Below are 20826 nucleotides of genomic sequence, written 5' to 3' on the forward strand. Positions count from 1 at the left end.
ATCACATCAATTTTTTGAAATCAGCCATCTCTCCACGTCTCAATATTATAAAAATGTTATCCCATACTTCATGGGGTTCTAAAACTCACGTATTGTTGTCTATCTACAAATCCCTAATACTATCTAAACTTGACTACGGATCATTCATTTGGACAACGGCTAATAAATCGATTACAAAAAAACTAGATACAATTCACAACTCCGGACTTCGTATGTCAATTGGAGCCTATCGCTCTAGTCCAATACCGAGCATCTACAACCTATCAGGTACTCCTCCTCTTGATATAAGAAGACTCAAAATAACATTAAATCACGAATTAAAGCTAGCTAACACTCTTCCTTCGCTCGACTTCAATCCAAAATTTAAAACTTTAACAACACTACTCCAGGAGAACAATCTAGTCATCTCCGATGTATTAACAATTTCTCCCCCCTTAACTCCGCAATGGACAAACCCCAACGTAGCAAACACTGATCTCTCCATTTTTAAAAAAAAAGACACCCCTCCTTCAATATATAAACAAGAATATTTCCACATTATACAAAACATAAAAAGCGAAAAAATATACACGGATGCATCCAAAAGCCCTACCGGGGTCGGGGCTGCAGTTATTTGGAATAACATGGAATCCATGTACAAACTCCCCAGTGCCTGCTCCGTCTTCACAGCTGAATCATTCGCAATAATCAAAGCCCTCGATTTAATAACCGTTCACCAGCTCCAAGACACCTTCATATTCACTGACTCCCTCAGCGCCATCAACAATATTAACAATACCAATAACCCAACAGACATCGGTCTTCATATTCAAAACAAAATATATACTCTACAGAAAAACAATAACTTCAAAATCAAACTTTGCTGGATCCCCGGTCACTCCAACATCATTGAAAACGAGCGCGCCGACCTTGCCGCTAAAACTGCAATAACCTCTACACTATCGTCTCCCACCAATATCATCGCATACAGGGACATACAAGCACTGATAACTAACAAATGTCATCTAAGATGGCACCAGCAATGGTTATCTTACTCCACCAAACTTAATCAAATAAAACACAACACAGACAATTGGACATTTCCCATCGAAACACCCAGAAAATTCGAAGTCATCATAACGAGACTGAGAATCGGCCACTCTCAAATTTCGCACAGTTTTTTAATGGCTAAAGAAGATCCTCCAACATGCGCAACATGCGGCGTCCAAATTACCATTAAACACTTACTCACCGAATGCCGCACATACCACAACATCCGATCAAGCCTCAACCTTTCCGAATCACTCTCCGAAATACTTCAAAATCATCCCAAGGCCATAACAGACATCATCCAATTCATCACAGCAGCAAACCTTCAATCCAAAATCTAGAATTAAGTTCTCTCGTGTACATTTCTTACTGTAAATATTTAATTTAAGCTATTCATATTTTGTAAGCCCAATGGCCTATGCTGCCGAGGGCTCTTTCCTAATAAAAAAAAAAAAAAAAAACTAAATAGTATAAATGAACCGTTTAAATTCCAAAACTGTAAAACAAAAACAACAAAACGCGAAAAGTTAGAAAATTTAATTAATAAAATATAATAGTAATCAAATTTCAATTGATGAATACGAGTATGTATCCACCATATGTTATTGTTTGTAATATTTATAATTGTTTTAATTTTTAAAATTACATTTTTTTATTCCTAATATATTATAACAATATGACGTTATTATTTGTATTTATTTTTCTTTTTAAAATTATATTATATAAATATTTTTAATTATTTATATTATATGGCTGTAACGAATTAAGTATTTTACCTGTAATTTTAACCGGGTGCAGTTTACAATCTGTAAGCATCTACCAAGTAGTGACACTTGAATGAGAATTGATCGATCGGTTTTCTACTGTTTAAACAGATTGCACATTAACATGTTTTTTTTTTTGTCCATTATCATCATTGAAAATTATGACAAGAAAGGACTTGACAAGTAATTTGTCATTTTTATTGTAAGAGTAGAGATGACTTGAGTGAGGAGGGCGATTTAAGATCAATTAATATTTTAAGTCTTTAGACTTCAATGAAGCTTGACATTATTTTGATAATTATTTAACGAAAAATATGGATAGATATTGTAATTCATTACAGTGGTAATGAGTTGGGAATAGATATAGACTATAGTGAGTAGAGGGGATACACTACCTCTCTACAAGTCATGTCAGTGTTACGATTTCTCGGTAGTGTGTTATTTTCTTTTCCAATAACATTACCTACTTATATTAATAGTAAATATAATAATAATTAAAATAAACAACAATTAACACAGTCAAGTACCTTCCATGTAAATAGTTACTTTTATATCGATAGGTTTATTGTTTTTGCAACGTTGGCATTTGCTTCTTATACCTCAGATTTTCAATTGCTAATTAGGTAGCCAGAAAAATGCAAAGCACATCATTTGGCTAGACTAGACACTTAGCTGGTGTCTGGTGAGTCGGTATCAGAAAAGTATCCAATGAATCATATATCATTATATGCCAGAAATACAGTATTAAAAAAACAACAAATTGCACAAAAAAATCTACAAAAAGACGTTAAAAAAGTAACAATACTTAATTTTATTTTTATAAGTTATAAACCTTTTTTTTTGTCATTTCACCCCCCCCCCCCTTCCCCTCCACCAACCCCATCATTTATTAATTTTAGTAAAATACATTTACATCATATACATATATAATAAATATTACGACAAACCTAACCTAACCTAACCTTACCTAACATAATATATATTGAATGTGTCAAAAAATTCATTATTTTAAATGTACTATTTTTATAATTATACGTTATACTTTGTGATTAATTTTCATAAGATATTGATTATTAATTATTTTTAACATTCGACTAATTATTATTATTTTATAATTTGGTTTAGCTATAGTTTATAAAAAATTAACTGACGTTATGACTGTTTAATATTATATAATTTTATAGTTTATTTATTAAAGAACAGTACCTACAATATAGCTAGCGCGTGTCATTATATTTATTAATTTTAATTAGGATAAGAATGCCTTTCAAATAAGAATTATTGTGGGAAATAGATAATTTATATATTAATCATATTTGGAAGAGTAAATTGTGATTCGTGACAATGGTTATATGCCTGTTTACCAGTTTACCTATTTATTATTTTTTACAGGAAAGGAAAAAAAGCCCTCCCCTTAGATAACACTTCATAAATTATTTTCTCATTTAGGAATAATAAATAATTTATGAAACGGTGTTATACCTGATGGTTGTTATAATACCAACTACACACATTAAATCATTGTAATATATTTAGGGTTTATCACTTTTTAATGTTACTGCTAATGAGTATTTAATTTGTAGTTTTTTTTGTTTATTTTGCAAGGCTGGATTTAAGTTTTTTAAGGCTACTGTACCATATACGCAATTAGGAGGGCTTGACTTAGCCCCCACCCCCAATTATATACGTAGCTGCACCAATTTTTAATCATATTTTAATTTAAAATATCAACTATCAGGGTCTGTTCTGCTGATACAATATTTTAGCACCCCCAGAAAAATTTCCTACATGCACCTATCCACTGGACTGTCTGGACTCGTATTCTTTGGTTGAGGCCTCCTTCAAACAGTTTTTTACTGTAAAATGTATAAATAGGTATTATCACACTGGTAGTATGTTGATGATGTATGATGATTCTGTACTCATGTGTATACTAAAACCCGAAAAACCTAAACATTAAACTATACTCCACGCCACGAGAGAAGGAACCCGTTTCGCGCATGCACTATGCAGTCTGACGACAGCTAGCGGTATTGGCCATTGGGTTCCGTTTCCCCCCACTTTGTCCTCTACAGTTGGCGTTGTGGCGTGCATACATGCGCGAATTCGATTGCGATTTGGTCGGGACACGGGTTCCTTCTCTCGTGGCACGGAGTATATTACCTATATTTAAGATAATGATTCATCAATCATAGTCCTTCCGCTGTTTATATACGTATACACCATTAAACCTTTTTCACCTCTACTCTCCCTCTTTAGTACTCCATCGGCGATATAGCCGTAGTGATTACGCGTACCTATGTGTTGCACGCCTTTCGTCACTGTAGTAATGTGCGTATACGTGATAAAAGGCGGACCTGTTGCATTACCGAATTATTTGTTTTTGTTTATGGTGTCACCATTTTTTCACCGACAAGTTACTACCAGTGCCTTTTACACAGCATAGTCTTTTCTTTCTAACACCGTAAACTGCAATTATCACCCACCACGCTGCACTACATGACCCTGGATTACCTGGTTTATACATCTATATTATGTAATATTTGGGTTTTTAATTATACCCGTTAGTTACAAAGCACCCATTGTGCCCCATTTATGTATAATATATATATATATTGTGTAAACAGTTGTCTTATTTGCAAATTTACAATAGTAAACCGACAATTAATTTATAAGAGACCATTTGTATTAGGTTTCGGCGTCTCGACATTCAACCTATAACTTATAAGCTGAGCTTTTTAGTTTATCTATATACAGTCCACTTATAACAACTAAACAATTAAACATTATTTAGTATGTTTAAAATTACTATCGAAGGAATCAATTTCAATGAATTCGGTAAGGATGATTAGTATAGGAAAGGCTAACCAATTAATACTTTTGAACATCTACAGAGCTACATTAGAAATCTGGAAATTGTTTGCGGGTCATCCGAATTGAAGACGTCATAAAAACCAATGAACAAAAATGATGAATTACGAACGCTAAAACGAATAATATTATCAGTACAAAATTTATTAGTTGGTGGCCCTTATTTGGTACCTGTAGACTATAAAAAATAAGCGATTTTTCGATTTCATATACTGGCTGAATATTAGGTAAGGCATTACAAATTAAAGACGTCAAATACGTCAACACTAATGTACTCATATGATATCTACCCTTACCATAGTCGTACGATTAATTAAATTTACTTATTGTTTTTTTTTCACAAATTTATGAAGTCATAAAATATTTCTCCATTTTCCTATACATTATTCCCCGATGGTCGGTGGCGTGGAAGACTCAACACATATCATCGATTGTTCGCTTCGACTTGTGGTAACAGAGAAGGGGTTAATTAGGCATACCCACTAAAAATATGAATAGATACGCCATTTTCAGTTTTATACTTTTATATTTTATCCTGGGTGCATGAAAGTTAGATCCAGCACTGTTAAATAGAATAATACATCATTGTGATTTTGAACATTTGAATAATTTACGAGCTTTGTAGTCTCACGGCAATGTTCAAATGAAAAGTCGGCAAGACCTTGTAGTCATGAACAAAGCTTTTAAATTACTAAAATGTGTTTTCTCCGCTCACTTTTTACCCTTTCTCATCCTTTTTCCCTCTTCCTCTTGTATTCGTTTTCAATAACGGTCCTTCTGCATAGTTATCGTGTATTCAAGGGGTGGAAACCTACCATTCGCAATTATATTTGTTGAAATATAAAAGCTTGAAAATGACCAAGCCCAGCATTGAAACTGCATAAATTTAATTGTTTCCACTCGAAACCACTAAAATAATTTCCACAGATTTTATAATTTAACAGTTGCAACAGTTGTTCTTGCCAAATCAATTCGAACGTGTAATCATAATACGTAAGTCGAGTTATACATCGCACACAATATTCAAATTAAATTGATAAATTGTAATTAACATTGTAAAAATATTTGGTTTGTTGACATAATTTAATTAACAAATACAAAAAAAAAATTAAATAAATATTGAGTTAGTTCCATTTTGTGACATACTGAATAAAATAATATTCATCACCGCAGTCCATGTAGGACTCACGCATTTAACACACTCTTTTTTCCTCATAACCAAAGAACTGGTCTAAATAGCCAACATTATGCGACACATCCAAAATCTAACGATCAACCACATTGGGACTAAATGCCCAAAATACACCAAATCACAACAACCTTTATTATTGGCCCAGTATTACTCCAACGCGTGCACTCAATAAACAAAACACGGAAGCAGTAGGTATATTGATTTTTCCTTAATATAATGAACTAAATCAAAAATTGTAAACAGTATTTTTTTTTATTTTACTAATGTAACCTAATTCTAATTTAAAAATAATCTAATGGCCATCGCTTGGATGAGTCTTAACATAAAATAAAAACTAAATTTCAAAATAGGTTAGGTTAGGCTATTGTGTTTAACAATACCACTTTAATATAAATTAGTGTTTAAACAATAGTATACGTACCTACAATAGTCACTATTTTTTTTTTTTTTAATGACCAACCTACAGGTCACCATGATTATCCTTAATTTTTAGAGTAAAATAAATTAAAATTAAAGTTAACAAATCATATTATGAATTTAAGATCCAAACGTTAAATCTTAATAGGTATGCGAAAAAAAAATTAATTTAATATAATATACTCCGATATAATATGTCCGATGTCGTGTTCCAGGAGCGCATCATAAAATAATTATAAATATATACCTACCATACTAAATTATAATACTGTGATCTGTGCCTGACTTTTAAATTTCGTTTAAAACAATAATAAATCAAAATGTAAATAATTTCCAGACATTTTATAAATTTTAAAATATATATTCCCTAGTAGGTAGGTTAGGTATTTATAATTTCATAAGAACTGCAAACTCAATATTTTATTTTAAATTCTCGAAGACTTGAAGTCGAAATCAGATCTACCCGTTATATTTCAAAAATATCAGTAATTTTATTAAAAATGTGTCAAATAAAATTGGATAGATACCAATATATACATTCAGTCACGGGGCAATCTGTGTCAAAAAAGTATATAGTATTTCGTGAGGACTAAGTAAATCCCCAGTACAGACAGCTTAATCCACGAATTCTCACACAGACGATTTCGGGATTTCGGCACCCTCATCACCACACATGTACACACACTCCATGTTAAATTGTTCAAAACAAAATAATTTTTTTCTCATTTCACATATATATGTATGACGTATAATCAAATAAGGGAGACAAATTTATGATAAAAAATTAAAAACGTATTTACTATAATATTAATTATTCACTATATTTTATAGGCTCCTACTAAGGTACTTATACGACCTATATCTTACAATTTGAAAGTAGACCTGTTTACTTTTACTATACTCATATCAAAACTTTTAATTGTTTATGCATATTAATTTTTTATTTTTTTGCAAGCATTTAAATAACTATAAACTTATCTTGACGTTTTATAATATATCAACGCTTTGGATGGTGTATAAGCGTACAATAAACTAATAATTATTATGGGACTAAAGTACAGTTGTACTTGGCCACCTCAGTATTTACTTTATAATACATAAAATCATCAAGTAATAATTCATAATTCATATTCTAACTACTTGCCAATTAATCATATCATATTTGATTGGGGGGACGCAATAGTAATAAGCCTGTCGAAAGTCGAATAATAATAGGTTTATTATATTTCCTTTATTTGTAAATAGTAAATACATGTCTAGTCTAATAACGTTAAGCCAGACTCACAGCATACATTGGAATCACGGAAACGAATTTCTCATTTAATTTATCACGCTACACACATCGCTAAAAGTTTAAAAACACTAATCACTTTGAATTATTTTTTTTTTCATAATTTTATTAACAGAGTTAGCACTTTACGGTTTAGTGTTTACTCTTCGATTTTATATTAATACTATTATCGATCATCAATAATTTATAATCGTATTGATAATATAATATACCAATTACACGTGTTTGTATAATACGAGTATATTGAATATAGATACCTACTTATACGTGTTACGCGGTGAAGGTCAAATAATAAGGAAAAGTTTAGTTTAAACGGAAACTATGCGCAACGATAAAAAATTAAAGTCAGCAAATCATCCATATTGATTGTGTATTGAAATTGAAACAATTGTAAGTATAAGAAACAATTGTAAGAAAAATTCTACATACCTATTGGCTATTAATACTTGATTTTTACCATGTAAAACTACCCGCACAATTGAAATCTCATAATAATTCATAAGTATATAATTAATTGTATTCAAAAAAATATTACCTGTCTATTTAGTTAAAATTAAGTTTCATTTATAAATTAATAAATTTAATAGTTTTTGATAATACTACCTATAATCATATAATCATATATTAATTAGTGAACTAATAATATCAATTATTATACTAAAAATTATATTCAGAATTTATGAATTTTTTCATCTATTTTGATTACAAATAACTATAAATAACTATAATAATCGTGAATTAAAAAAAAAAAAATAGGTACACAAACTAATTTTTTTTAAATGATAAAGTTAACCAATAAACTAAATAAATAAATTCTACTGATATCATTGCCCATTGGTGGAATGAAAACTAAATTCAGAACGGGGAATTGCAATTTATATCACTGGTCATTATGAGAGAGCTAGTAGGTGTGAATATAACCAGTGGCACTGAATGAAATTGAAACTGGCAGTTCAAATAGTTCGATTGACCCATCCATGCTTTCAAACGACAGAGAAACAGGCTAAACTAATTATATAATATACATAATTTAATGACATTTCTGAGTTTAATAAAATTATAGCAGCAAGACAAGGAATAGTATACATTATTATTTTACCCACCTACCCAATTTCGAAGGCAGTTCAATTAACTTCAGGTAGTTATGTACGTGTTCGGCGCTACTGGATATAACCTAATCTAACTAATGTGACTGCTTCTGATTGATCGCGCAAGTTTGCCGTTCAAAACACTCGTGATCGCAAATGTTATAATCATATAGATTTTATATAACAGATTATTAAAGAATCATGGAAAGAAAAGGGTTAGTAGGTTTCAAAATTTCTTACTTTAAATAGTAATTAATATATAATAACAGTATTAAAAATGTTTTTGTCATTTTTAAGGTACCTATTGTTTCGAATAAATTAACTGCACATTAAATATATTAAATAAGCACACATTAAATGTGCTCTAAACCATCATATATTACTACAGACGTGTCGAGGCATGTAGTTAATGTTTACACGGCCGCCACGAATTATTTATTCATTTATAGACACTTCTCAACATAAAAAGCTGCAAAAACTTGCATCTAATAATTTTTAAATAATTTTTTTAGATGGTTCGCGTTCTCGGTGCTCCTGGCACCATACCACGAGACGCCACTGCTAATAACAGCCCGTTCAAAAAACCAATGACACAATTTATAATTATTAATTAGATACCTAATATAAAAGATAATAAACTCCACCATGTAACTTTTTTTCATATTTTAAATCAAATTATAGTTTAAACAAAAAAATTGTTTAATTTTATTTATGATGTAATTATAAAGGCCCCCAACTTACCTCGGGGGCTCTAGGGCATGGCCCAACTTAAATAGAAATCACTTTAGACTCTATACTTTTTAGTAATTACTAATTACCATTTGAAATTTGCTCATTTAATTATATTGATAAAAGACAATGTTTGTGTGTATACAAGCCTAATTTATCATACTCTTAGATCTGATATTTCGTACATAGATAAGTAGGTAATCATAACAACCTCGACGCCAAATTTTTATATTACCAAAAGCTCACACAAGGGTTTGTTGGTTCCTGAAAAACGAATATTGTTTGTTTCAATACAGTTACCAAATAATTATAGGAAAATATCTTGAGTGCGCTCTATAAAATATGTATTGAAAGAAAAATACGACAAAACGTGTAGTTTTTTGGTATTAAAGGAAAGAGAAATATGAGGGCGAGCTTTTTTGTTGTACACATTAGAAAATACAAGAAGACAACCAACAAAAAATAATTATAACACAATTCTAAAACAGGTCTTAGGAGAATTATGTGGACTACACATCTAACTCACTCTAATTTGGTTAGTTAGGTACGATACTTAGATCATATACAACTATACAAGGTTAGGTCAGGTCATAGTATATGATGTAGGATACAATACAACATAACTTAATAAACAAAGTACAAAGAATAAACTATTAAGTTGATTTTCTTCCAAATTTCGTACTATAATCTATAATATTAAATTAACAGATTCAAATCAACGTTGATTACTAGAGAGGAATAACATTAAAAAAAAAAAAATTTTCTATCATAATGATAAATAAAAACGATTAAACAAAAATTAATTTATATTATTTAAATTTAGTATATACTCATTTATATAAAAATATATATCTTCCTGCGAGTGACAAACATTTAGTAAATCAGACAATTGAGGACGACCACAGCAATTTTTGTTTTATACAAAACATATGTAAGAAAAATAAGAAGACGAAGCTGCTTTTATCTATTCTCATAAAATGTACAAAAAATGTAGCTAATTTAAGTTTAAAAATGCACAGAAAAAGTTTCATTTTTAAATCAATTTATAAAAAATCTTAGCCCTGAGAAGCAATGTTTTGGGGTAGTAAAATATGCATTTAAATCAGCGCCTTAGTAATGACAAAATATAAATCAAAGTATAATCTTAAACATTGAACTTTTAGGTTTGACATTAACCATATGTCCATACATTGTGGAGTTGAGTCTGTAATTACTGATTAGTGATTAGCAATGAGATGTACTGATTAATCCATGTGGTATAATAACATGTTAATAATGCACATGCATAATAACCAAATATTGATGAACATTTATAAAATTATGACATAACTAAAAATAATCTGATATACAATAATTATAGACATAAGAATTAATTGATTGATTTATAAAAGTACAAAAATATTACATTATATCATAAATAATAATATATCATACAGTTTCTTTGTATCATTATTTTTTAATTCGTATAAGTAACTTCAGAAGAATAATTAAATGTTTCAAATTCTGAATTTTAATTTTTAATTTTTAGTGTATAGTCTACTTAATTTACTGTATTAATAAGATATATACAAAAGGAAAAAATATAGCATTTAACTTCATTTGATAGTGGGATAAAATTGATGATTACATGACTTGATACAAAATTATATTATTTAACATTTTAAATATTAATTATTAGAGTATTCATTTTATAATAACAATTAAATTAAATATGGGGATTTTATATATGTACTCATAATATTCTTAGAATGACTGTTAACAAATATTTTGTTCAAAATGAGATACTACTTAATCAAATATATAATACAATTATTGAACTTAAGAACTTAAGTATTATTACAAGACATATATTAAAGTATACATGTATGTAATTTACAAATATTAGATGGTAACAGGCCATAATATAAAATTTAATTAATAATTTTAGTTGACTACTTAGCTTCATGGTAAAATGACTGTCTTGATATAGATAACAATTTTTGCAAGTATGGTATCAAAACTATAATATTAAAAGATACCAAGTAGAATGTCAAATACTTGTAAGTAATATCTAATAGAGGAATATGCCTATTCAGTTCATTGTCAAGTATTCTCATACCACTTTTAATTAAAATTTTATCTACAACACACAGAATGTACTTAATAATTAAGAATAACAAGACTATGCAACAATAGCCCAAACCACTTCTGATCACGATCAAACCTAATAAAAAAAAAAAAATATATATATACATAATTATATATTTTAAATCTTTATAATGATAACTCTAAATGTTAACACAATCACCTACATTTTAATGTAACTAGAAATAATTAGTAAGATGTCATGTCTGATGAATCATATAAGATATTTTAAATTTTTTATTCAAAATGTTATTAGAAAATAGATCAATATTGTTATTAAAAAAGACAAAACTATCGAAATACTAACAAATGTATTTTGATGAATAAATACAAAAAAAATTTTTAATCTTTATAAACAAATTAAAAACAAGTTAATTATCATTTCTTTCAATTTTTCCACTAAAATATTATTTACTGTGTGTTAATTTTTTGTTTATTTTTTTAACACAATTACTGCAGATTACACCAAATGACATTATTTTATTATTTTACATCCTTTGTATATTATACTTATTAAGCTGAATGATAATAATTTGTGTTATGTAATATGTTATAAAATGCACTACAATTTAGTCAACATTGTAATTATAATTCTCGTTTTTTTTCAACGTCTTCTATAAGCATTAATTCATAAACACGTGCAAGATGTATACAGATATTTAAATTTTTAGGAAATAGTTTTTGATAATTACAAATTTTTTAACATTACAATGAATATGTTCAAATATGATCTAAGCAAACGTGTTAAATAAATATATTTTTATTTAATATAAAATATAATGTATTTAATTAAGCCGTTTGTACTGCAATGAAATAAATTCAAAAAATATAGATATAGATATCAATAGGTTAGTACTTACCTAAATCATTAATCGAAGGCCAATTGATTGGATTATTTATTGGGTTCATAACACGATAATCATCTTGTATATTTAATTTTACTATCAACCAACCTCCAGTCAGTATACCTGCACAAGTTCCAAGAATTAGAGTAGTATCACCCCTGAAACAAAATCATACATTGGCATTTAAAACAAATAAATAATAAATGCAAAAATTATAATAGGAATTGACATTCTAACCAGTGACGTATTTTTTTAAATTTTTTTTGAGGTTGAGGGGGTCTTCTATGTCTGGAACCCCCTCAGACTTTAAAAAAAAGCCTAAATAATGATGTTATCATTCTTTTCAGTTATTTTATAATTTAATATTTTTATTTTAGTATAATATGTATAATGTATATTCATTAAATGTTGGACACCTCCCGAGAAATTAGCCGAAATACGCCACTGATTACAATATAACATAATACTACATAATACTACATGACACAAATACTATTATAACTTATTTATTTATAAATAATAATGATTATTCTTTTTAAGAATGATTTGTAAAGTTTTTAATTATTTATATGTTTAGTATTAATTTTATACAGTACAGACAAGCCATCCAATCCAATTTTTAAAATTGAAAACTACTAATTGCTGTCAACCACTAAGTTTACTGTAACGATTTATATTACGCTTGATAAAAATGGATACAGCAAACCTAGGTTGACAACAATTAGTAGCTTCCAATATTAACAATAGGATGGCTTATCTTTACATCATAAAATCAATAGTCTGTAGAATAGAGATCAATACTGTGTATCAGTTATAAAACAAATTATTTGTATCATGATAAGTATAATAGTCCAGTAGTATGCAATCTTAAATTACATTTATTTTGTAAATATTGTTAATTTCTATGTATTATTATCAATTATAATTATTTACATAAAGAATTATTTAAATTGAAACAATTTTGTTTATAATAAAATAAAATATGTATTTATAGATATACATAACATTGGTTTATTTTTAAAACTAGCCAAAAACAATTTTAAAGTTTTCTTATTAGCACAATCTAGTTTGGACACCAAAACATTATTTAATTTCACACTGCGTTACTAGAATATTTTGAAATATTTATTCAATCATAGATATTAAACAGTAATCAAATACATAAAAAAAGATCATTCTTAATTAATAGAAAAATAAACTATTGTAAAACCAGTACATTCCTTGCCTAGCTTAGAACCTTGAAAATATTAATAATTTATTTCAAATATAATTTACTTGGTAGGCGTCCACTGATCACTAGTTGGGTAAATGATTATTAAGCTCACAGTAACAACAATAAATATCAATGGTGTCCATTCATTATACATAAGATAACGGTCTAGAACATCAGCCAATGGTACAAATGGAATCAACAAAATAGTAGCTAATAGCAAGCCAGCAATCACGTCCTAGAATAAAAATGGATTAACATTTTAAAACATTTTAACAACTATGCAAATGTTTATATTAAGTTGATTTATTATATTTCAATGCAATTATTCTTTAATGAGATATTATAAACTATAACTATGCCATAAACATTTTTTGGTATTTATATATCATCTAGATTCTAGAGTAAGTAGTTGTAGCGTTTGAGAATTTATTAGACAAGCACTGTTATTATATCATTTTAAACTCAAAAAAATTATTACTATATAATACATATAAATACAATAAAATCAATAGAAATAACATTTATTTATTTCAATCAAATGAAAGATATGTGATAGTGTTGTTGCAGGAAAAAATGTTTAAGTTTTTGAAATTTAATTGAACGATTTTCATTTAAAATTAACAGGATTTTGTCGCACAACATACATTTTGAATAATAATACACTAATTTTGACCATGCACCAACATATAGTATTAAACATTTCTGTTAATTATAAGTTGCAGCTATACTCTGTCTCACAATCATACATGAGTAACCTCAGACGGCAGCCTTCAAGTGGCACTGGCAATAAATATGACTAATGCACTAAAGTTCCGCGAGTAATACTACATTGTTCCGCCATTCAATTTTTCGGCCGCCACAGACCATTATCTAAAATGGAAGCTGATCACGAAAGTTGATAAGAACTGATTTAATTGAGAGGAGTGGTTTGACCAAACCAGACAAAAATTGGTTGCCACATGAGATTGCTCTTATATAAAACAGTGTAAAATCTAAGAAATTGTAAATACCATTTATAAACAACATATTACAAACTTTATACTTGTAAATAAAAACTAGATACCTAAATAAGAATTTAAGTTCAAAGATGTGTTGTTGCCTAACCAACAATAATTAGTAGAGAACGGATTTATATGTAATTAAAATACAAAAATATGGAAGCATGATTTATAAAATATGTGCTAAAAAAGTAAAAACATTAAAATATTACAATTTTAGTGTAAGTAAATTTACAGAAAAAAAACCATTAAATTGTAATATTAATGACAATAAATATTAACAATTTTTGTCATACGTTTAATGAGAATAATTTTTTTTTTTGGTCAGGTCTTTCTATTACACCCAGTATATATGCAATTAGATAGGTATTTAGGCCACAATAAGTAGCATTTTAATTTATTAATAATGAATAATAAAAGTGAATGCATTTTTTTATTTAAACATAACTGTTTAAATATTTATATTATTCTACTTTTAAATTATTTTTTTCGTGGCTATTATGCAGTTTTCATAACCTACCTAGTTGAAACTAAAAAAAAAAAACAAAAAAATGTATATCCTTGATGATTTGTGAAACAATAGAATGTGAATGACATTCATAATTGTGAGTTAAATTTAAAATTAAATCTTAATTGTCTACACTTTTGAAAAATATTGATCTAATAATATCTTTCTGTTTTTAAAATTATTCATTCCATAATAATATATTAGTTTCCCGAGTTATTTTGTTTGGTAGCAAATAACATTTGTTCTAGATGAAGGATTGAAATAGAAGCATAATTTATTTCCAACCTTTAATAAATGCATTAATATTTTTAATAGTTATTTCAAACATAAATATTTAAATAGCTGTTAAAAAATCTCATTGTTATAAAAATATTTTACAAAAAATTTAAAACACATCATAATATTAAATTATTATATTGTTTGTACATTCATATCATATATTATAAATTTTCTATGCATTAAAATGGTTTTAAGGTCCACACATAAATATTTATATTTTTACTGGTGATTAAAAAATTCAAACTATCAGTAAGAAAACAACTATTTGTAGATTTCAAACTCTTTAAACACAATTACTCATATAGGTACAACATAGTACGAAATACATGATAATTAAAAAAAGACAAGGTCAATATATTAAACATTTAATAACATTTAATTTGAATAATGAATTTGCTTCCAAAATGACATGATTTTTTACCTTTGGTTTTGATTAAAAATATATCTATAACATAGGTATATTGAGACTGTTTAGTTTTAACACGCCAAATCGGATAACCTAAACAGTACAATGAACCTTGAAAATCGATGAACTAATTCTTTTGTGACTTGAACAATGATTGTTTATTTAACGTTAAAATTAGATTAGATAGGTAGGCATATATTATTTTTATTTAATATAAAACAAATAACTTACCAATACTGTATGCATGCCCAAATACAAACGACTAAGCGAAATTAACATACACCATAGAAACACCACTATGATACCAATGGTAAAGTCAATCTAAAAAAGAAAAAAATATAATAAAACTAATAATTGTTTATAAGTATAAAAAATCTTTGAAATTAAGTACTTGATATCGATTTGAAATGTAGTATAAAACAGAAAATGGCAATGCAATACTAATCATAGCATGGGTTGAAGGCATCCCATATTCAATAGACCATTTAGTTTGCAGTCTAATGACTGGAGGACATTCTGGTCTTGGCCACTGTACTATGTCTTTAATGGACTGCCCTAAACATATCAAGTTAACATGAAACCGAACTTTGTTAGAAATCCTGTTAAAGCATTAATAACAAATATGATTACCAATGTACATAACGGCCGCCCAGACAAGAACCATTTTCCTAGCAACGGCTGAGTCTATGTTCCATATCAAAAATGGTATGATGACGGCGTATCCTATTTCGTCACCAAGGTATGTGCCAAACAAAAACAAATAATACCAAAACTTGTTGGTGATGGCGTGATTGACATCATTTAACTTGCGCATCGCATTGCCATTGCTAGTCTTAGACTCATTGTCCAGTGATGGAACGGTAACACCGTTATCCGAAGAGTCATAACGCATCACTCCGAAATACCTTTGAAAACGGGCGACCAGTTCCGGGTCTTTAAAGTAATCAACACAATCCTTGATGGTATCCATGTTTAACCACCAGAGTTTCCACACGCGGTCGGTGGTTAAATGTTCTTCGGGATTTTCCCACGAGTATTAATCAGTAGTATAGGTAAAGGTCGCAGAGGTTTAAAAACGTAGACGGAAGGAAAAAACTGAACAAATCCGAGAAGAGTCGAGAGTAATAACGATAACGGACGAATTTACGCGGGTTAAAACACTATAAAAATATTGAATAAACACAATAATAATTATTAACTGACATGCTCTACGACACCTCCGACATCGCACACGCGATAGCGGCCGAACGCAAACTGGACAGTATACATGCACTAGCAACAGTCATTCGAACAATAATTTATGTAAATCATATTCTTCGATTTCGTAAATCAAATAATAATAATATTATATTATTCATCGGGCACAGCGGTCTTCGACACGGATTACACGAACGGCATACTGAACGCGGAGTCGCGGACGGAACACTAACCGACGTCCGACACCGAAACTTACTATAAAGTACTTAACTCGACCTACCTAGTACCTCTACCTACCTATTCGTTTTTTTTTTATTCAAACCGCTCGGCGACGATGATGATATCATTATTCAAGCGACGGCTGTATGTGGACTGACGGTGAGCACGGTGGACGTTATCGATGTAATAATTGATAAGTGATAACATCGTATCATCGAAAAACCATAGACCCATAATAATACGACGAGCACAAAACAGATAATTATTGTGTCTTCAGAGAATATAATAAATGGCTGAATATAGCGTAATATTATCATAGAAAGATAATAATATTAGAAACCTTTAAACCATAGATTAATATACCTATTATTATATTAATTTAATGAGAATTATGAAATGTTTAATCTACAAGCCAACGTGACAATAATCGAATTCGGTTCAAGCATATTATTTAATCGAACTCGTTTAACATTGAATAGTTCGAGTACTTCAGTTTATAAGTCTTTTTTATCCATCAAATGTATACAGAACTACCTCTGTGGGTTATGGAAGTATAAAATGCTTACAGGTCGCTGTTCGTTTTACTATGACCTATGGTTACTGGTTAGGTATTGGTTAGGTAGGTATATATTATTTCAATAATAGTTGACAAAGGTGAGAAAATGAATGAAAATGAAAACAAAAATATTACCTATAATATGTTACGTGCTGATAAATAAATACCAGATGGCATTATGGCAAACATTTGTGACTATATTAATATTATCAGTGTAGCTAACGAGTAACGACCAAAACTAATAATAACCATTAGTATCAAAAGCATACAGAGGTCAACGATAGAAGCGTGATCAATAAGATTTAAAATTAATCAAATTATAAAAATGTTTTCACACGTCTCTTCTCGGAAAAGATTCGAAATCCACGAGAAGGATATAAAACAATCGGCATACTAACTACTAAGTTGAATCAAGAGACCCAAATTTCGACATGTAAGTATGTAACAGGAAAGTTGCCACCACTACACGACCTCTACTCCTAAGGACAGAATCATATATAAGAGAGACGAGAACAAAAGCTCGTCAGACGGTATATAAAATGTATTAAAATTTGAGCTAGACGGTTAGGCAGATAAGGCTAAGCAAGGTACTTGGAGGCAGGTCGTAAAACCGCTCACCATCATCATATTAACCATAATTATTAATTATATTTTTGTATTAAGTGAAATCTACAATATTTTATCCAAATATAAAATAGGTACATCAAGTTCATTCCTGCGTTTATGTATGAGTCGATGTCAGTTGGGAGTAGGGACGCAACAAATAAGTGCATTCGTTACACTTACAAGAACGGTTAACTTATTTAATCAGCTGTATAGCTAATCATAAGGTAACTATTTATAATGCTGTTCGTCTTTTCCGCAAATTGCTTAGTTTGCAGTGTATTATTATTTGAATCCGTCTGGAAAGGAGCAATGATTATCATCTGACGGAGATATTTCCAAGAATAGATTGTTTAAGTTTGAAGACTTGGCCAGTCTCCAAAATTTTGAATGACAACGAAATCGTCCAAAGCTGTTGATGCATCTATTCCCCATACCTATCCAAGTTTAAGCCAGAAAGTCTGTAGAAGACAATTAAATGCTAACTGTAAACGTTTTTCACGAGGATTAGCGATTATAGAATAATGGGTACTTAAGTTAATCAAAGTTATGAATTTATCTAAAGCAGTAGCAGTTTTTAGTCAAATTATGAATTCACTACACAACAAATGACTTACGGGATTCCTCGCATAGTCGCATTAATTCAGGTTCATAACAATATAATAGTTTAAGTGTAATTACTGTAATTGAAATATAAGTTTAAGGCTAATTCGGGATCTTAATGAAGATCTAAATGCCTGTCTTGTTACTTGAAAAATCATCAGTTATTGAATAAGATTAGTTGCAGGAGGCTGAATGGTAACCATTCAATAGTTAAATAAAAGTGCACTTTTGTGCATGAGATAGAAACTGATCATTATTGAGCAGCAGGGACTCTTACAACATGGTGTCATGGTGACTGCACCGATTAGGGCTATTTTATGGTAATCAGTCAAAATATCCAAGGACAAAATATCCAAACCATAATATCCAACGGTCAAAATATCCAAATTTTACGTTAATTAGTATATTACACTTTACTTTCTAATAAAATTAACTTCTAAAAATATAAATTACGTTAGTAGTATAATAATATCACAAAATATATTACTGCACAAACATTGGGTCAAATAGTCAAATAATATAAAATAAAATGTAAAATAATTTGTTTTTATAAATACAGGAATAATTTGCTAAAAAAATGACCTACACTATTTTCTAAAAATTTAAAAATTATATATATTATATTGAATTATATAATGTATTATTTATATTTATGTAATTATTATGTAGGTATTAGGTTTGTATAATGTCAAATAAACGATGGCGGCGCCGCGGAAGTAATGCGAAAGCAGTTCCCGCGACTTCGTCGGTTCAAAACTGGAAAAAAAAAGGTATTAGGTATATTTTTATAATTAAATAATTTGATATTTGAGTTAATTTTATTAGAAAGTTATGTGTAATCTATTAATTTACGTAAAAACGGATAAATTTGGATATTTTGTCCGTGGATATTTTGACGGTTGAATATTTTGTCCTAGATTCCTATTTTATATTTTTAGATAATATTATGACTAATCATGAATGTATACAACTAATTAAATGTCCGTTTTCTTATTTTCCATGATGGAACGATAGAAGTAATTATTTTTATCACGTAAGTGCATATTAAAACATACTAATGTACCTTTGAACATAATACAATAGACGATACTAATTATATAAATCTATAAACTATTAAGTTTGTAATAAACTTACTCCGTGTAGGCGATTCTTTACCTGTATTCCATCCTCCCCTCTCTCAAGAGGTCAGCAGTCCACGACGCTATTCATCTCTTTGGTCATACACATTTATAGTATATAGGTATTATGCTCATACGAAATACATACGAGTTTGTATATCATGTTATGTTTGTCGTATATAAATACTATAAATATACGTAATATACATACATAAGGTGACCATACGTCCCGTTTTGAACGGGACAGTCCCGTTTTTTAAATCTGTGTCCCGTTGTCCCCTGGGAAATCTTGGGGACACTAAAATGTCCCGTTTTCAAAAAGTAGACAAAAAAAATAATGAAAATAAATGTTCGTTGACGAAATATCGTTTTTATTATATCTTATTTCTTATGTGTGCGTGTGTGGTGTGTGTTTGAGTGTTTGACGTTATTGACCGTGAATGGCATCTAGATAAGATAACGAGACAACGGTAAAATATAAAAATAATTACTGTCGCGACGTATTAACACGAATTAATCTAATGTATTATATAATCGCTGTGATATCAGCACTAAAACAAAATTCCCAAAATATTTTCTATGAGTATTGACCTTATTGTTACTGTTACACTGTTACAGTATTAGTAGTATTAGTATTATAGTAACCGTCAACTGTTTTAGATGCTCTTGCTTATAATTATATTGTGTGGTACCTATTTTAAATCGTATAAGTATATTAAATAATATAACTATTAAATAAGTTGTACTGTGTTCTCGTACATTTATATATTCGAGAT

At 29.0% G+C, this 20826-nt stretch overlaps 1 protein-coding gene across 2 annotated transcripts in view; it reads right to left on the reverse strand.

Moving 5' to 3' along the window:
- The window catches only part of LOC107169549 (sphingosine-1-phosphate phosphatase 2-like), an 88644-nt gene extending 71310 nt beyond the window's left edge, over positions 1-17334 (reverse strand). Inside the window, exons 1-6 of one of the 2 annotated variants that reach the window (XM_089222098.1) lie at positions 16385-17333; positions 16146-16309; positions 15986-16075; positions 13626-13798; positions 12366-12508; positions 9473-11584 (exon numbers count right to left, since the gene is read on the reverse strand). In XM_089222098.1, coding sequence (XP_089078224.1) covers positions 11313-11584; positions 12366-12508; positions 13626-13798; positions 15986-16075; positions 16146-16309; positions 16385-16724 — 1182 coding nt within the window. In that variant the 5' untranslated portion in view covers positions 16725-17333 and the 3' untranslated portion in view covers positions 9473-11312. Of the gene's footprint in view, positions 1-9472; positions 11585-12365; positions 12509-13625; positions 13799-15985; positions 16076-16145; positions 16310-16384 lie in introns of those variants that run through there. The other variant, XM_089222099.1, reaches the window with a different exon arrangement.
- Positions 17335-20826: the final 3492 nt, after the last annotated feature.

The sequence above is a fragment of the Diuraphis noxia genome, unplaced genomic scaffold (assembly GCF_037042655.1).
Source record: "Diuraphis noxia isolate RWA-SAM2 unplaced genomic scaffold, SU_Dnox_SAM2 contig0003, whole genome shotgun sequence".
Classification (NCBI taxonomy): Eukaryota; Metazoa; Arthropoda; class Insecta; order Hemiptera; family Aphididae; genus Diuraphis; species Diuraphis noxia.